General features: G+C 47.9%; 1 protein-coding gene across 2 annotated transcripts in view; it reads left to right on the top strand.

The window, feature by feature from the left end:
• Colec11 (collectin sub-family member 11) overlaps positions 1–16,883 on the top strand; it is a 32,489-nt gene extending 15,606 nt beyond the window's left edge. The window contains exons 4-7 of one of the 2 annotated variants that reach the window (NM_001427173.1): positions 12,069–12,140; positions 15,174–15,227; positions 15,692–15,787; positions 15,982–16,883. In NM_001427173.1, coding sequence (NP_001414102.1) covers positions 12,069–12,140; positions 15,174–15,227; positions 15,692–15,787; positions 15,982–16,373 — 614 coding nt within the window. In that variant the 3' untranslated portion in view covers positions 16,374–16,883. Of the gene's footprint in view, positions 1–12,068; positions 12,141–15,173; positions 15,228–15,691; positions 15,788–15,963 lie in introns of both variants that reach the window. The other variant, NM_001427172.1, reaches the window with a different exon arrangement.
• The last annotated feature ends 1,260 nt before the right edge of the window (positions 16,884–18,143 follow it).

Genomic DNA, 18,143 nt, shown 5'->3' with positions numbered 1-18,143 from the left:
GCCTGCCGTCATCTGCCCTTTATTGAGACAAGAACAGTGTCTGCATTTTTGGGTGGCGTGCTGTGTGGCAGGCACAGAGTGGCTCTGCTGATGTGACTTGATATGTGTGTGTTGTCCCAGATTTTTCTGTCTGGTTCCCAGACTTACGCTGTGACAAGAGCGGGTGGCTGCCCCGTTCCCCTGCCACAGAGGCTGGGGCCCCTCCTGGCACAGACAGTGGAGGGTAGCTGTGCCAGCACTGGGCTGTCATGAGCTGCAGCCCACACACCATCCTTCATAAAAATCGCTGAGGAGGCTGAATTGCAAGTGCCCCCTTTGCCCCATCTCCACTTCAAAGGGCGCTGATATCTTCATTAAAATTAATAAGAATCACGCACCTGCTGTGAGCTGCCCACCCGCTCCCATCTTCCTGCGTGTCTGGAGAACAAATGGGAGCCTCCCCACTTCTCGTTAGAGTAATGGGCTGTAAGGATGGAGGTCACCACGGCTCCCAGCATTCTGAGTGCCTCAGTAAGCTTCTCTGCTTAAAGGCACAGGCTCTAAATGTGTCTCGGTGCAGCTGACCTAGTGTGCATATTGCATAAAGCTTTCTGTTCTGTGGAGCAGCCAGGAGAACTTCCTGGGAGCAGGAAGGAAGTGCAAGCTTTTGAAAAAAAAATCTCCTTCTGCAGGGGTTTTAGCCTTGTAACCAGGACACCACGCTGCCCATGGAGCTAAAACCAGTCTGTGACCAAACACGGAGGAGGAGCAGATATTCTAGATGTGTCAGAGCCTTTCATTACTTCTTCTTCAACACATCCAAATGATAGTATAGTCTCAGCAGCAGCAGCAGTCGTAGCTGCTGATCCCGTGTGAAGCTATGATGCTAGAGGGTCAGGTAGCAAAAGGTCCCCTCTGCTGCTTTGGGTTAACTAACTCTGTGCTAAATAACTTTATCATCCTGGGTTGTGTGAGGATCAACTGTGTGCTTATACACATGTGCTTGCACACATGTATAGCATGTATATTCACATACATGTATATAATATGTTTTATATGTGGACATGCATGCACACACAAAATCATAGGTGTACATTACTGTTTGTATGTTTGTATACCTGTATATAAGTATACGTATATAAAGTACCATGTGTTTGCATGTCCATATATATGTATACATGTGTACAAATATTCTACATATATATGCTTGTATTTACATGTATATTTGTGTGTATGTATAGATAGCACACTGTATCCTTGTATGAACATACACGTATGTGAATGAATTTAATTGTAAGTATATATATATGTGTGTACACACATATTTGCATATACATATGTGAATATAAGTTTGAGGTATTTCTACATATGCATAATTAAATGTATGTATGATTATGAAGCATCTAGTTGTACTTGTATAGTCATGCTTACATGTGATACATATGTGTACTCTATGTATGCATATTTGCGTATGTGTGTTTTAGTTAGTTTGGCTTCTCTTACTGTGATAAAACATTTTGACCAACAGTAGCTTAGAGGAGAAAGAGTATATTTCAGCATACAGGTTATAGTCCATCTGTAACCTGACTTGAGGAAGTCAGGGCAGGAACTCAAAGCAGGAACCTGGAGGCAGGGATATTGGAGAAAATCTGTATTTTGGCTTGTTCTCCCATTTACTCACAGGCTCGTGCTTAGCTGGTTTCTTATGTAGCCCAGGACCACTTGCCTAGGGATAGTTCTGCCCACAGTGGGTCGGGCTCTCATGTATCAATGATAAATCAAGGCAATGCCTCACAGACAAGTCCATAGGCCCATCTGATCTAGGCAATTTCATAATTGAAGCTTTCCTCTCATAGGACTCTAGGTTGTGTCAAACTGACAAAGTAAAGTAGGACAGTGTGTTTGTGTTGACATGACTATAGTATGCATGTTCACATGTGTGTGTACCTGTGTCTAATATGCATGCATGTGTGTGCTGTGTGTATGTGTGTGTTGCTCAGCTCCAAACCTGACCCAGCAGACATTCTGCTCCCAGCAGCTGCTCTCATTCTGGTGGATCAGAGACTGGGGTCGACCCAGAGATGTTTATGGAGAGGCAACGGCTCTGTCTACCTTGCCCAGACTGTCTCACAAAGGCCTTCTTCTGAGTGTACCCAGTCTTCTCAGGATTGAGGTGCCATGGATTGGGGCCTAGTAGTTCAGCTGAAAGTTTGGGACAGAAGAGAATGAAGTGCTAGACAGGAAAGGTAGAGTTGTCTGACTGCCACTGGCCAATGGCCCAAGAGGCCACTGTTTGCTTTCCTATGGTCCGGAAAGACCATGAGCCTGCACGAGATCTTCAGCTCTGGTTCTTAGAAGTGCACCCTTCACTACTTCCTGAGCCAGTGAGGAGTAGGCTTGGGGTACGCCATAGAGGTAAAGTCCCCTGTCCAAGAGCTGAGGCACATTTGGAGCCCTGATGAAGAGTCATGTGACATTGGTCTTAGTATAATCTAATCATTGGATTCCTGCCTATGACCTATGCATGCCACTCTGGCTTCCCGATACAGTGACCTGGGGTTCTGGGGACATTTAGGACATCATTTGCAGGTGAGGAAGAGGGTTTAAAGATGATTACAACATATCTAAGGGAGTACGAATGTGAAGCTGGATGTAGTACTCACATCCTTAATCCCAGCACTTAGGAGGCAGAGGCAAAGTAAACCTCTGAGGGTTCAAGGCCAGCCTGGCCTACACAGTGAGTTCCAAGCCAGCCAGAACTCTTGTGAATAAATACCTGGGACTTGTGTCTGTCCTCATGTAGTGTATGCATCACTGGACAGTTCATGCATCACTCGACAGTGATATTCACTGGTTCACTGGGTGACCTGTGGAACTCACCTCCCTTTTGGGACTTGCTTCTGTGCTGGAGCAGAGGACAACAGGGTCAGTCAGCTTGTTGTAGAAGTTAGGTTGTTCTTCCTCCCATCCCCATGCTCCCAGAAATAAGACTCGGACTCAAAATATATTTACAACTACCTTGGCCATATACCTAGGCTCTTCTCTGCGTAGACCGTAACTTAACATAACCAATTTATTCTAAGCTACGTGCTGTCTCATGCTTTGTTACGTGTGCTTAGGTACCATGTGTCTGTCTCATCACATCTTCCATGCAAATCTCCTGCCCGGCACGATCCCAGATCCCTCCGGCCTTCTACCTTCTATTTCCTGCCTATAGGCTAAAGATTTATTTATTTATTTTTATCGGTTATTTTATTTATTTACATTTCAAATGTTATCCCTCTTTCCAGTTTCCATTTCACAACCCTCCATCTCTTCTTCCCTCCCCCTGCCTCTATGAGGGCGCTCCCCCACCTGCCCACCCACTCCTGCCTCAGTGGCCTAACGTTCCCCTATCCTGGGTCATGAAGCCTCCACAGGACCAAGGGGCTCCCCTCTCAGTGATGCCAGAGGCATCCTCTGCTACATAATGAGCTGGAGTCATGGGTACCTCCTGTGTACTCTCTGGTTGGTGGTTTAGTCCCTGGGAGCTCTGGGGGAGCTGGTTGGTTGATATTGTTCTTCCTATGAGGTTGCAAACCCCTTCAGCTCCTACAGTCCTTGCCCTAACTCCTCCATTGGGGTCCCAATGCTTAGTCCAATGTTTGGTTGGGTACATCCACATCTGTATTGGTCCAGCTCTGCCAGAGCCTCTCAAGGGACAGCTATACAGGGCTCCTGTCAGTAAGCACTTCTTGGCATCAGCAATAGTGTCTGGGTCTGGTGTCAGCAGATGGAATGAATCCCCATGTGGGGCGGTCTCTGGTTTGCCTTTCCTTCAGTCTCTGCTGCACTCTTTGTCCCTGCATTTCTTTTGACGGGAGGAATTCTGGTTAGTATTTTTGAGGTTGGTGGGTGACCCCATCCCTCAATTGAGGGCTGTACCTATCCACTGGGTATGGTCTCTATAGGTTCTCTCTCCCCTTTGTTGGGTAATTTGGCTAAAGTCATCCTTGTTGGGGCCTGGGAACCTCTTGGGTCTCTGGCATCTGGGACTTTCTAGTGGCTGCTTCTTCCCCTACTGCTACACACCTACTTTCAAATTTCTGACCCTCTGTTTTTCTCCCCCATCTCCTCCCATATCTGAACTGGTCCCCTTTTCTCTCCCCCTCCTCTCTCCCTCCCAGATCCCTCTCTCCCTCTACTACCCAGAGATTATTCTCTTCCCCCTACTGAGTAGTACTGTAGCACCCACACTTAGGTGTGATCTTTCTTCTTGGGTTTAATATGGTCTGTGAGTTGTATCATGGGTATTCTGAGCTTCCTTTTGGCTAATATCCACTTACCAGTGATCACATGCCATTTGTCTTCTTTTGTGACTGGGTTATCTCACTCAGGATATTTTCAAATGCTATCCATTTACCTGTGAATTTCATGAAATTATTGTTTTTAATAGCTGAGTAATACTCCATTGTGCAAATGTACCATATTTTCTGTATCCATTCCTCTGTTGAGGGACATATGGGTTGTTTCCAGCTTCAGGCTATTATAGGTAAGGCTGTTATGAACATAGTGGGACATGTATCCTTATTATATGTTGGAACATCTTTTGGGTATATGCCCAGGAGTGGTTTAGCTGGGACCTCAGGTAGAACTATTCCAATTTTCTGAGGAACCGCCAGACTGATTTCTAGAGTGGTTGTACCAGCTTGCAATCTCACCAACAATGGAGGAGTGTTCCTCTTTCTCCACATCCTTGCTAGCATCTGCTGTCACCTGAGTTTTTGATCTTAGCCATTCTCACTGGTGTGAGGTGAAATCTCAGGCTTGTTTTGATTTGCATTTCCTTTATGACTAAGGATGTTGAACATTTCTTTAAGTACTTCTCAGCCGTTTGAAATTCCTCAGTTAAGAATTCTCTGTTTAGCTCTGTCCCCAATTTTAACAGGGTTATTTGGTTCTCTGGAGTCTAACTTCTTGAGTTTTTTGTATATTTTGGATATTAGCCCTCTATTGGATTGGTGTAAATCTAAGCAAGCAAATGAAAGATCGGTGTGACAAGAACTTCAAGTCTCTGAAGAAAGAAATTGAAGAAGATCACAGAATATGGAAAGATTGGCAGGATTAACATAGTAAAAATGGCCATCTTACCTAAAGCAATCTACAGATTCAATGCAATCCCCATCAAAATTCCAACTCAATTCTTCACAGAGATAGAAAGAGCAATTCTCAAATTTATTTGGAATAACAAAAATCCAGGATACCCAAAAGCATTCTTAACAATAAAAGAACTTCTGGGGGAATCACCATCTCTGAGCTCAAGCTATACTACAGAGCAGTAGTGATAAAAAAAAGAAACCCACATGATATTGGTACAGAGAGATCAATGGAATAGAATTGAAGACCCAGAGATGAACCCACACACCTATGGTCACTTGATCTTTGACAAAGGAGGCAAAACCATTCCAGTAAAGAAAAGACAGCATGGTGCTGGATCAACTGGCAGTCAGCGTGTAGAATAATGCAAATTGACCCATTCTCATCTCCTTGTACAAAGCTCAAGTCCAGGTGGATCAAGGACCTCCGCATAAAACCAGATATGGCAAATCTAACAGAAGAGAAAGTGAGGAAGAACCTCATATACATTGGCACAGGGGGCATTTTCCTGAATAGAACACCAATGTCTTATGCTTTTAAGATCAAGAATTGACAAATGGGACCTCATAAAATTGCAAAGCTTCTGTAAGGGAAAGGACACCATCAATAGGACCAAATAGCAATCCACAGATTGGGAAAAGATCTTTACCAATCCTACATCTGATAGGCAAAAGATTTACAATTGACAGGTGCCACATCCATACAGATACAAGATATCCTCTCTACACTTGTACTGCTGTGGAGAGCCACAGACTTGGACTATGGAGATTTGGTTCATTGAGTGTTGGAGTCTGAAAACCCAAGATCTAGGTGGGGTAGGGCTGCTTTTTTCCATGGCTTGCAGACAGCTACTCTTTCTTTCCCCCGCATCCCCATGCAGCCTGTCTTCTGTGCATATCGGGTGTTTCCTCTTATTAATGCTGCCAGTGCTGTTGGATCAGGGTTTGACCTATGACCTCAGTGAATACCCATGGCCTCTTTCAAGATTCTATTCTCAGGTTCTGCAGAGCAGGACAGACTTCAGCACAGACTTTTTGGATGGACTGCTGAGCTCATCAAAAGATGGACATGATAGGCTGGGATATGGCTCAGTCAGTGAAGTACATACAAATACATATATATACACACACAGAGACACACCATGATGATGTGGCATTGGGCTTAGTAAACTCACGTGAACGTACTGTCCTGGAACAGCATATGAGAAGCGTCTGCATTTGTTCCTTAAGGATGGAGAAGGGGGCTGGAGAGCTGGCTCAGCGGTTAAGAGCACTGATTGCTCTTCCAGAGGTCTTGAGTTCAATTCCTATCAACTACATGGTGGCTCACAGCCATCTATAATGGAATCCGATACCCTCTTCTGGTGTGTCTGAAGACAGCTACCGTGTACTCATATAAATAAAATTAAAACGATAGGGAAGGGAACAGACCTACCCTAGGGTGCCATACACCTCACTGTAGCCCCTCACTTGCTCCTTCTGCCTTCAAGGATTGGGTGGAGGGTGGAATCTCAGACAAACTGATAGAAACAATGTGTAAGCCAGTCCTAGCTGACTTTGGTGCCCATCATTCATTTGGGACTGTGTTCAAGTGCAGGTGTTCATGCACCCGGCCCTTGGGGCTGTCAGTGTGAGTTGCCACACTTCTAGACACTTGAGTGACTCTGCATGTGATGATGAATGATTGTTGCTGGGGACATGTGTGTCCCACCTGCTATGTGCCAGGTGCAGTTCTGGGTGGTGTGCCTGTTTCTCCAGCATCCAACTAGGGGCATGCTGCCAACCCCGTTTCATAGGTGCACAGGGGCCACTGAGCCAAGCTCTGTGGTGGCACAGAGCCACTGAGCAAGGCCGTGAGGCATTGGGGTGGTGGTTGGGGAGAAGACAAATGGCTTGGTTGTGGGTGTTTTCTTCAAAATCCTTTACTATAGGATTTTAGATTCTTATTTTTAAAAAGTGCTAATTTCTGTATATAAGTATTTTTCTTGAATATATATGTATGCATGTGTATATACATACATACATACATCATACATACATATATATATTTTCTCCCTACTTTCTTTTTTTTTTTTTTATTAACTTGAGTATTTCTTATATACATTTCAAGTGTTATTCCCTTTCCCGGTTTCCGGGCAAACATCCCCCTCCCCCCTCCCCTTCCTTATGGGTGTTCCCCTCCCAACCCTCCCCCCATTGCCGCCCTCCCCCCATAGTCTAGTTCACTGGGGGTTCAGTCTTAGCAGGACCCAGGGCTTCCCCTTCCACTGGTGCTCTTACTAGGATATTCATTGCTACCTATGGGGTCAGAGTCCAGGGTCAGTCCATGTATAGTATTTAGGTAGTGGCTTAGTCCCTGGAAGCTCTGGTTGCTTGACATTGTTGTACTTTTGGGGTCTCGAGCCCCTTCAAGCTCTTCCAGTTCTTTCTCTGATTCCTTCAACGGGGGACCTATTCTCAGTTCAGTGGTTTGCTGCTGGCATTCGCCTCTGTATTTGCTGTATTCTGGCTGTGTCTCTCAGGAGCGATCTACATCCGGCTCCTGTCGGTCTGCACTTCTTTGCTTCATCCATCTTGTCTAATTGGGTGGCTGTATATGTATGGGCCACATGTGGGGCAGGCTCTGAATGGGTGTTCCTTCTGTGTCTGTTTTAATCTTTGCCTCTCCCTTCCCTGCCAAGGGTATTCTTTTTCCTCATTTAAAGAAGGAGTGAAGCATTCACATTTTGATCATCCGTCTTGAGTTTCGTTTGTTCTAGGGATCTTTCTCCCTACTTTCTATATGTGTGCCTCTTTCCAAAAGAAAACATCACATTCCTTGGAACTGGAATTATAGATGGCTGCGAGCTGCCAGGTGGATTCTGAGAACTGAACCCAGTTCCTCTGAAATAGCAACCAGTGCTCTTTAACCACTGAGTCATCTGTCCCATCCCTTGTTATATATGCTTTGGGACAGGGTCTCATTTATCTCATTCTATCTGTCTGCCTTGAAACTTAACTATGTAGATCAGGCTGGCCTTGAACCCACAGGGTTTTACCTGCCTCGGCTTCCCAAGTGCTGGGGTTAAAGAAGTGTGCCACCATATCCAGCTTACATTTTTTACTTTTTCTGAGGCCAGGTTTCATGTAGTCCAGGCTGGTCCTGAAATTATATAGTCTAGGATGACCTTGGACTTCCGGTCTTTTTACATGTATCTCCCAAATACTAGGAGTTACAAGCATGTGCTGCTATGCTAGTTTACACCATGCTGGGGATTGAATTTGGAGTGTTGTGCATGTTAGCCAGCCCTCTCTCAACTAAGTCATACCCCAGCACCAGATTCCAGGTTTACAGAGGTGAAAACAAAGGCTCGAAGAGGCTAAAGTACGTCTTCAGGGTTACCTAACTCCGTAAGTTCAGAGAGGATGTGCAGACTTAGGGCTGTCTCACTCCTTGTCTCCCCAGACCTCTGCACATCTTAAACCAATGGCATCAATGTTATGTGCATTGTCCAGCAGTACTCAGGGGCCCAAGAGGCCCCCTGAAGGCTGCAAGCTGCTGCCTACCCAGGCCAGCTGGCGGCATTGGCTTTCTAGGGCTCCAGACTCTGCCTCCCTGTGTCCTTCATGTCCTCTGTGCCGAGTTGCTGCTGTCTCCACTGTGCCCCGTTTCCCACACTCGCACTTAGTTCCTGCGTTCCCTGATGGTAGGGCTTGGCACCTACACTACTCCAAGGACAGGAGCTGAGTGTGGTGCCAGCTGGTACTAGGAGCCAAGTGTCAACAACAGCTTTGAATCCCTGCTCCTGTTGGGCTTTGAGGGTTATGGATGGGCTGAAGCCAAGTGTTCTCAAATCATCCTCAGGTTGTGACTGATTTATGACAGCCAGACTTATGCTGGACTTTCATCGCGCTCAGCCAGCGGACTGAGTCAGACAATAGAGTGCTAATCGACTGTTATGTTAAGGTGGGAGTTTTGCAGGAAAAAAAACCACCCTGGGGCATTTGTGATGCCAGTGTTTTTCTTCCAGGGATCTTTGAGCCTCTTTATCCTATCTGCCTGTCACCTCAGGGACCAACCTTCTTCTACCTGATGTGACTGGAAGGCTGAGAAGGCAGAGCTGTGGTGTGACTTTCTCTTCATTACAGTCTTGAACCAGTTAGATGGTTCTCAAAGGGAAGCAGCCCCACGGAGGATCAGAGACCTCTGAATCCCTTGCCATCTTCCCCTACACAGCACACAACAGATTCTACATGCACGCTCAGGAGCCTCAATCCTGCCAGCCTTGTAGTAGCAGGCAACAGATTGCCCAAGGTTTTGGGCATTTAGTGGGATCTGGTCTTTTCAGGGTAAAATTTTTGGTATTTATTTTCTAGGACCCATCTACCCAGCTCCCGTCTGTCTGGGAATGTGGCAAACCTGGGTATTGGAATGACAAATCTGTCTGTCCCTTATACACAAGAGCAGTGTGGTGGGGTATAGAGTTCCCAGATGGCAGATGGGCAAGTTGAACCTTATACACTATGTGAACTTGGGCTGATCAGGTCAGCTCACTGGCTGGCTTTCAGGAACGGTGGCACTGGACGCCTTCATGTGGGAGCTGCTGGGCTCCCACCTCCACTGTGGGGCTTCAGGGGTCGTTTTGACATGTCCAATCTGTGGCATCCACACTTCATGCAGCCAAAGACAGCTTCATCAAAACATCAGCTATTTTTGTGATTTCCTTAAAAACTCAGTTGCATGGTCTAGCATGAACTCTGCTGATGTCAGGGGAGTCTTAGGATTTCAAACAATTGGGTACAATTGCTAAAGTCTCCCCTTCTTTTCTTATTCTTTAACTCATTGATCAAGACACCAATGGATGGATGTCCTGACAGGTCTGCTGCCTGCCCTGGTCTCAGCCTTTCTCCTTCCTGAATGTCCTCCTCCATCCCCTGTAAGGCTTCATGGAGTTGCTTCTGAGCCTGCTTCCCCTCTTTTCTGCTTCCCTTCAGTTCCTCTAGATTCCCTTTTTACTGGTGTCAAGCCCTATTCTGCCCCCAAGTTAAACCCACTGCCTTTCTTCCTCTTGTTTCTAGGATCTGAGAACCCAGTGCCTTACCTGGTTTTAGGATGATCCACTCTGCACCTGGGTACCCAGGCTGGAAGCCTTGGTTGGCCTCACCTCATATCCCAACATTGAGGTGCTGTCAACTTACAGACACTTGCCAACTAAGGAGCTTCTTTTAAGTTCCTAGATGCTGTCTGGCTAGCCACCAGCTGGCCTCTATGCTTGCCTTGTCCATTTTTCAAGCATTTTCCAAGCAAGCATCTCTCTCCCTCTCCTCTCACTGACTCTCTCGTGGCCCCCATTGCTCCATGGATGCATTATAGCCTCTCAGATGCCCTCCCTCAGTCTCCAGATAGGGCAGGGCCCTTGCCCTGGGCCACCTCAGTGCCTCTTTCCTCTCCAACAGTTTACCTTTTCCCTAGGTTGCAATTGCTGGATTGTCCCTGTGCCCTTGGCTCATACTCTGCACCCTGCTGGACCAGTGACTTGTTCTGCTCTTCCACCCACAGAGACGTCATCAGTCTTTATCTCCTGGCACCAGGAGGGTAGAATGGTTTTCAAATCATCAGATCATGGCTCTTGATCTGGTTCTGCTGGACTTAACCTGGTCAAATCACTTAATCTTAGAACAATTTTAGAAGCAGTCCAGGAGAACACGGATGTGCTTTGCAAGCAAGGACTTTGTTCTCATGCTCTTCCCATGGATAGTGTGCTTTCTGGTCAGCTGTGGCTCACTGGAGCCAGTGCTCTGTCCTTTGGACTCCATCTGCTCTACACTGAGGGAACATTCTACCCACTCCAGTACGGGGAGGCCTTTTGGGAAGTGCTGTGCTATCAGATGCTTCATCAGCACACAGGGCAGCCCTTCCTCCTGTCTGTCTCGAGAGCCTCCATTTGTCTCTGGGATGATCAGAAGATCATGACATCTTGACCACCCATGAACCTGTCCGCGGGGAAGTTGGTGCCTGTCTCTTCCTCAGGGCTTCGCTGTATGCTTCTTTCTACTTGCGCTTTGGCGTCTCACCAGTGAGAGTCCCAAAAGCTTATCATCGAGGGAGCAAGGATACTCAGGGAAGGATGTAGCCTTGAGGAATGTCTTCTGTCTTGATTTGTTGTGGATTTCGGAGAGAATAGCTGGTCCTAGCCGCCTTAGCTTTATTCCAGTGATTAGTGTTCTTTGGGGTCAGGTAAGGTCAGCCACTGCCTCATCTTGCAGTGGATGAGAGATAGCAGAAGGGCTAGAGGCCTTGTGACAGGAAGCGGTCTTCAGGTACACAGAGAGCATTCTGGTTGTATCTCCCCATGCCATGTGTCTCCTGCAGAGTCACCTTCAAATGCAGCCAGAGGTACCCAGGGCTTTGTTGTTCCCAAGAGTAACAAGCTGTGTCTATATTCCAGAGGGATGCTTTTTGGTTTGGGTGTGAGAACCCGCTTGGGAGACACCACTGAGCTAGGATACAGGACAGGGACCTGCCCTTCCTGATCCAGACTCAGAGGAAAGCTGACCTTGACTGAGTGACTCAGGAGTGCTGGTCTGTCCACTTCCCTTCTGCCATCTGAGTGACTTATCTCCTCTTTTGGAAGCAAAACCAGTGGGCTCTCTGTGAGGAGTCATCCTGTGACAGTCATGCGCCCTTGAAGAGCCTGTGCTTTGTGAAGTCTCTTCTTGTGTGCATGTGTGCCTGTGTGCACATGTGAGATGGTGAGGAGGGGACACATAAGAGCACCTGTGCATACATGATAGAGAAGAGGAGGTGTGCCAGATTGCCTGTGTATTTGTGATGGTGAAAGGGAGGTGTGTGTGTGTGTGTGTGTGTGTGTGAGAGAGAGAGAGAGAAAGAGAGAGAGAGAGAGAGAGAGAGAGAGAGAGGCATGTCAGATCAATCATGCATCAATCAACTTTGACCTTATTTTTTTTCTACAGGAGACATGGGGGACAAGGGACAGAAAGGCACTGTGGGCCGCCATGGAAAAATTGGTCCCATTGGCGCAAAAGGTATTTGTGACACATGTCTCTCCCTATGTTCCCCTCTAGGCTCAGGGTGTCTGGGAACAGCCACTGACTGTGCCACGTTGCCTGGAGCTCTTATTTTCATGTGTCACTCTGATAAACTCTGTCGCAGCATTCTCACTCTAGGGAAACCAAAGGGATTGCTGGCTTTGTGAGCATCAGGGTGGGTGGAGTCATACCAGCCTGCAGCATTTTCAGAGCGGAGCATTTCACCTCCTGGATGCTGGACCCAGATTCCAAATCTTCAGCTACACCTTCCCTAACAAGCATGATGAAATGATGAGAGACTCACATGGTCAGGATGTGATGTTTCATGAACTTACCCCACCCCCAGGTTCAGTTTCCCAGTCTTCTGAGACTCAGCCTGAACAGGGCGTAGGGTGGCACCAGCACGTCTGAGATTGGGAACTCCAGTGTCAGGCAGCACCTGATGCTGCACATGACTCACGTAACTTTGGCAGGTCAGGACTCCCTCCCTGTGGCCAGGACCTCAGGTACGAGAGAGTTAATGGATAGCTGAATGCGGCACTGTTCTGTTTTGTGTCCTCTGGTCTGCATTCAGTCAGCAGACATGTTCTGAGCACTTGGACCTAGGGGACAAAATGGTCACATAGCTTTCTGTGTGATCTCATTGAGGTCGGCCTGGGGTCCTGTTGTGGGTTGGCCATGGGGACAGCCAACTTTGGTAGCCAATGGCTGTGCTGGCAATCACAGATAATAAAGGAATTTGGCTGTGGTCCTCCCAGCTCCGTCTCCTGGGTTCTTGTACTGGAGTAGGTTGACTCCTGGCCCTAGGAAGTCCTTGTTTGAAGTCTGAGCTGAGTTGGCTTGGGCGATTTGTTCTGATCCGCATCGTGGACCTGCTGCAGCCCTGTGCCGTCCTTTCAGGAAGAGATGACCAGGAGTGTTGGGAGGTGGGCACTCAGCTGTCCCTCCTCTGGGACGGACCTGCTATCAGATATCATCTGGGTAATATCCTGGATGCTGGACCCGGAGTGCTGAGGGCCGTCTTCCTGATGAGCATGGAGTATTGAGGGACTTGCAGGCTACAGAACCTTTGCAGAATCAAGATAAAGTATCAATCTCATAAAAACTGCCATTTCCACTGTTCCAGCTGCACAGTTCGATGGCACCACCACATTTGCAATGTGATGCAACCGTGCCTATTGCTTCCAAAAGGTTTTTATCGCCCCACGGGGACGCTGCACCATTAAGCAGTAACTCCCTCCCTCCCTCCTCTCCAGCTCTGACAACCTAGAGTCTGCTTTTTGTCTCTGTGAATTTGCCCATCCTACGTATTATACAACGGGATTTGCCCTCTGCGGCCATCTTGTTTCTCTTAGTACAGTGCTCTTCGAATCCATCCTGTAGCACTTGTCAATATCCCCCCTATTTTAACACTGAATAACACCTACTTCATAGATAAACCATGATTTTGTTTTTCTAAGCATTCTGAGAACTCCTTCCCTGGGGAGACATAGATGATGTCTGTCCCTTCCTCCTAAGGTCACAACAACAAGCCAAAGTACTCCCCCACCAAAATTCAATCTAGAGGACAAATGGATTTATTGGGCTTATGTGAGAGGAGCTACTTGCAGGGCTGTGGGGAACCCCAAAGTAGCGACAGGAAAGTCACAGTGATGGAGTCCCCCGCCCCAACTGTGTGGAAAGTTAACCTTTCTTAGCCTACATTCTCTGGCACTCCTGAGACCCCACGAAGTCAGGGAAGAACTACATGTAAATGGCTGGCAGGGTGGGCGAATTGCTTAGAAGACCGTGCTGTGTGCTACAGTCTCCCAGGCTGTTGATACTCAGCCATCTGTCCCCATTGGCCGCTATGGACAATGCTATAATGAGCAAGGGGAAGACAGAAGGAACACATATTCTTTTCCACGCAGCATGTGTGCTGGGCACATCTCCAAGTCTCATATGGAGACCAGGATCACCCTTACTTGGTTTTGATTATTTGATTGGCTTTGCCTTTGAGTGGGGCTGTCCTCTTGGGTCCTGGTCAGGCTGAGGTTCTGATGGTCTTCAGGCCCCTGACAGAACACAGAGGAGTGAGTTGAGCAGAGGCTGCCTGGATGCTTCCTTCCTTATGTGAATGGACTGTGAATCAGCAGATGTGGAGTCCTTCATGGAGACAGTTCTACACACTAGGGATTCTAAAATGACTGATATAGGCATGTGTGCGCGCGCGCGCGCGCACACACACACACGCACACACACACACACACACACACACACACACACACACACATGGCTTGATCTCACAGTAGCTGGATAGCCTTATTGGTCCCACTGTGTTCTATACTATTTGTCTCTCTCTCTCTCTCTCTCTCTCTCTCTCTCTCTCTCTCTCTCTCTCTCTCTTTCTCCTCTCCCCCCCCCTCTCTCTCTCTGTGTGTGTGTGTGTGTGTGTGTGCTGAGGCAAGGGTTAGGAGGCTTGACCCACCTACCAGGAGGTTAGGCAGGAGTCCTGGCGTTAGGTCCTTCTGTGACGCTACACTATCTGGAGTGGATCCAGAGGAACTTGAGTTACAGCTTGGGGTTATTGGTGTGAGTCTGACAAAGGGAACTTCCTGGTTCTGGCTATCTGCAAGCTCACCCCAACTCCCATTTTATGGTCACCTAGACTTTCCTGTTGTACTGAGAGACGTAAAACTGGCCTACCCTCATCCATCTGCTCCGGGCATTAATTCTTCACACGGCGTTGCCTGTAAAACACTCCCTGAGGGGAGGAGTTGGAGCTGACTCTCTTCCAGTATGTTACTGGTTGCTCCCCCAGATCCCACAAAGTGAAAATGTCCATACTTATAAACAACCTGAAGAGCCATCTACAGAGCATGGTGATGGGGGGTGATGGGAATTGAACCCCGCGCCTCAGACACGCTGTGTAAATATACACTGAGCTACATCCTCGGCCTCAGTAAACAAGAGTTTTAACTCGACACATTCTAATTCAAGGGATATTCCCCCCTTCCAAATGCTAACTTTAATTTTTCTTTTTGCCTCTAGGTGAAAAAGGAGATTCTGGTGACATCGGACCCCCTGGTCCCAGTGGAGAACCTGGTAGGGCATAAAGGACCTTTAATAAAATCATTTAACTTTATACTTTAAAAACATAAACTCTGGGGCTGGAGTGATGGTCCAGAGATTAAGACCACTAGCTGCTTTTCCAGAGTACCTGGCTCCAATTTCTAGCAACCGCAACAATTTGTAACTCCAGTTCCAGGGGATCAGATGCCCACTTTTGGTGTCTGGGTCACTGTAGACACACATGGTGCACGGACATAATGCCGGCAAAACACAAACACTTTCTCAGGGTTGGAGTTCATCTGTAAGACATCAGGTAAACCTGCTCTAAAGGTTGGGACACTTGTCTCCTGATCCTTCTCTCAGGAGTATATGCATCTGATGTGGTATGTGTGTGTGTGTGTGTGTGTGTGTGTGTGTGTGTGTGTGCATGTTAGTGTACTTGTGTGTACCCTTCTTTTCCAAAGCCAGTCCCATGCCTAACAGGCTGCTTCACACAGGTATTCCATGTGAGTGCAGCCAGCTGAGGAAGGCTATTGGGGAGATGGATAACCAGGTCACTCAACTGACAACTGAGATAAAATTCATAAAAAATGGTACGTTAGATTGAGGCCTTCCCCGTCCCTACTCCGCCCCTCCCCCCTTCTCCCCGGAAGCTGGACAGCAGTGGCTTCCATGTGCTGTTCAGCGCCCACCGCGGCCGTGCCTGTGGCTGTGGTGTGGTGGAGTGTGTTGAGTTTGTTTATAGAAATGCAAGTGCTGGCCCTTTCAGCACTGCCCTCCCCTGCAGCTGTTGCTGGTGTGCGCGAGACCGAGAGCAAGATCTACCTGCTGGTGAAGGAGGAGAAGCGGTATGCAGATGCCCAGCTGTCCTGCCAAGGCCGAGGAGGCACACTGAGCATGCCCAAAGACGAGGCAGCCAATGGCCTGATGGCTTCATACCTGGCACAGGCTGGCCTGGCTCGGGTCTTCATTGGCATCAATGACCTGGAGAGAGAAGGTGCTTTCGTGTACTCGGACCGCTCCCCTATGCAGACCTTCAACAAATGGCGCAGCGGAGAGCCCAACAACGCTTATGATGAGGAGGACTGTGTGGAGATGGTGGCCTCAGGTGGCTGGAACGATGTGGCCTGCCACATTACCATGTACTTCATGTGTGAGTTTGACAAAGAGAACTTGTGAGGGCCGACAGGGGAGACGGCCATCTGAACCCTACCTTTTGTAGCCACCAGCATCCACAAGCTACCCCTAAACACCACTAGCCATGTCTGTGGGTTCCTTTCCACTCGGTAGTGCGGAGCCTCGTTGGCAGCTGGGAGGGTTGTTTGGACCACAGGAGGGGAGAAATCTTGTTTCCTAGTGCTGTTGTGAATAGGTGCCATTTTATCCCCCTTGTGAGACGTTTATTATGGCTAACCACTCAGAAGGATGCTGTGAAGCTCTTGCCTTGGTCCAGTCACAAAACATGGTAAATGTCGCAGCAGCTAGCAAACAGTGGCTATAGGGGCAGAGTTGCCGCCCACCCTATAAACTACACAGAAAGCACCCAGGTGGTGGCGACCAATGTTTCTATAGGTTACTCTACCACATAGATTCCTTTCACTGTATGTTATGTAGGTAAGATGACTGTGGCTCTGCTTCAAATCCCGTATTTCAGGAAAACAAATAAATCCTCTGACTTCTGCTACGGAATGTGTGGTGATTTTTGTCCTATCTTCTTCATTAGCTGTGTTATCCATGAATGTGGATAAAGCAAATCACCCTGAAATACAGTGACTTAGAATACTTACTACCACAGGCGTCTGTAGGCCAGGGATTCACACAAGGCTTAGCCGGCCTGTCACAGCGAGAGCCAGCTCACGCCATTGGTTTGGTAGGGTTCCACGCCTCTGAGGCTATAGAATGGAGAACCTTGGTTTCTCACTGGCTGATGGAGAGCAGAGGCCACCACAGCCTTTGCTAGGTGCAGGTTCCTCTAAGGCATAGCTCAACAGGGCAGGAGGGAGCCCTGGAGACCAAAGCCACACTCATCTTGACCTGGCCTTGGGCCACAACCTTCAGTCTTTGCAGTGTTCTGCTTATAATAAGCTCCAGTCCACCTATGGGAACTGTAGGGACTAGAGCTCTGGGGAGCTTGAGTAATAACCTTCACTTTCCCCCTTTTATATGTCAGAATCTTTAGTTTAAAAAATAACCCCTCTCTTCCCAGAGAAAATATATCATCACATGCAACCAAACCAACTTGGGATGGGGAAGAGAGTGAATTATGGTGACAACCTCTTGGGGCAGCGAGTCTTTCTGTGTGTCTTCTAGGAAGGTCCTTGCTGCCCTAGGCTCTGGATAATTTCTCTCTCTCTCTCTCTCTCTCTCTCTCTCTCTCTCTCTCTCTCTCTCTCTCGTGTGTGTGTGTGTGTGTGTGTGTGTGTGTGTGTGTGTGTGTGTGTGTGTGTGTGTGTGTGTTTCAAGAAAGGATTTCTCAAAACAGTATTTCTTGGTGTAGCCCTGGCTGTCCTGGAACTTGCTCTGCAGACCAGGCTGCCCTCAAACTCACAGAGATCCCCCTGCCTCTGTCTCTCAACTGCTGGGATGTAAAGCCTTTGCCATCACAGCCACGATGGATAATTTTCTTCTACTGATGTGTGGGCAGGTGTGGGGGGGCTTCCTGGATATGGAGCCCAGGGCCTTACACAGGCTTTTCCTGCTCCTTGCAGGCTTAGTCCACTCCAGGAAGGGTGTTTCACAGTGAGCTAACTTGGAAGATGAACTTGGTGTCTCCCTTGTATCTTGTCTTGTATCAGCTGCAGAAGAAAGAGTGTGTGATGCTGGGAGTCGGTGAACCTGTTCCCACTGTAGTGTCCTAAAGGAGGCATCTGCCTCGAGGGCAAAGGGTAGGCGTGTTGTTACTCGTTACAATGGATCCAGGTCCCTAGAGTCAACTGTCCTGTATGTTAG

Source organism: Rattus norvegicus, chromosome 6, assembly GCF_036323735.1.
Source record: "Rattus norvegicus strain BN/NHsdMcwi chromosome 6, GRCr8, whole genome shotgun sequence".
NCBI classification, from domain to species: domain Eukaryota; kingdom Metazoa; phylum Chordata; class Mammalia; order Rodentia; family Muridae; genus Rattus; species Rattus norvegicus.
The sequence above is the reverse complement of the archived record's forward strand: the minus strand, read 5'-3'. Positions and strand labels throughout refer to the sequence as shown.